Source organism: Sinocyclocheilus anshuiensis, unplaced genomic scaffold (genome assembly GCF_001515605.1).
Source record: "Sinocyclocheilus anshuiensis isolate Anshui unplaced genomic scaffold, SAMN03320099.WGS_v1.1 scaffold17700, whole genome shotgun sequence".
Taxonomy (NCBI): domain Eukaryota; kingdom Metazoa; phylum Chordata; class Actinopteri; order Cypriniformes; family Cyprinidae; genus Sinocyclocheilus; species Sinocyclocheilus anshuiensis.
This window is the reverse complement of record NW_015541825.1, coordinates 1,021-2,096: the sequence shown is the minus strand read 5'-3', so window position 1 is coordinate 2,096 and position 1,076 is coordinate 1,021. Positions and strand designations below refer to the sequence as shown.

At 40.8% G+C, this 1,076-nt stretch overlaps 1 protein-coding gene across 1 annotated transcript; it reads right to left on the bottom strand.

Moving 5' to 3' along the window:
• Positions 1-272: 272 nt before the first annotated feature.
• Positions 273-904, bottom strand: LOC107690881 (zinc finger BED domain-containing protein 1-like; the record flags this gene model as incomplete). The annotated part of the gene is made up of 2 exons (XM_016489302.1): positions 273-469; positions 611-904. Coding segments are annotated over 2 exons (466 nt in total), but the record flags the coding sequence as incomplete, so codon positions are not given.
• Positions 905-1,076: the final 172 nt, after the last annotated feature.

Here is a 1,076-nt window from a genome sequence, read left to right as displayed (position 1 = left end):
GTGCATAGGCTGCCCCAAGCAGATCCAACAGCGCACAGGATTCTTTTGACCTCTTTGGTGGGGCTGGGGAGGGGTCACCTTCACCAAGGGATTTTTGCTCCTGTACAGGTGCACTGCCTCCATTACCAGCACTATCAGATCCTTGCTGCTGATAGTTAAAAACAAGAAAAATATAAATTAAAATTTTATTTGAATTTAATGTTGCCCATCTCCACCATACAGAAATGTTATTATTTTACTTTAATTTATTATATTTATATGCAGTTAATAAATATTGGTTTGTTTACATTTTCAGTTTTAAAACTTTATGCAACATACATCATGTGCCTTAACTTGCTCCAGAGTGACCATCTCACTGATCAATGTTGTGAATGTGTCCTCGCGTTCCTCTTCAGAGATGAAAGGAAGAGTCTTGAAACGAGGGTCCAGGGCAGACACAACATGCAGCTTCTCTTTTAGATTTGCATATCTTTAAAGATTAGACAATCACATTTAAATTACATTATGTCATCAACATACACAAACTTACAATTAACAAGAATGTAATCTGTTGTAACATTCACACAAATTGTACATTTTATAGATAGTTCTAGCTGTTTTGTAAACGTACCTAAACTTCAAGTTGTCATGCACGGCAGATTTGAGTTCCTTAATGACAGTCCAATCACTGGCAGTCGAGCGCATCTCATCAAGGAGCTGTGCGTGCAATGGTGCAATAATAGAGAGAGTAGCGGTGTTCTCTCCAGACATCACCAGAGTTGCACTTTTCATCGGCTGAAGAGTTTTCACGATGTCCTCTGCCACAGTTATATCTGCCTCTGTCAAAGTGCAAAGATCCTTTTCGCTCCGACGGACTTCAGGAGAAAGAAGTGCAGCTGAGATTGCCGGTTGCTGGTCCAAAAATCTGTCGAGTACGGTGGCCGAGAGAGCTCAGCGCGCTGCAACTTAAGAAAACACATGCAAATTGAAAAAACACCAGCAAATTAAGAAAACATCTTCATCAGTTTGACAACACACGCGCTGCAAATCCTCACAACACATGCAAATGAAGAAACGCGCTGCAAATAGCACGGACC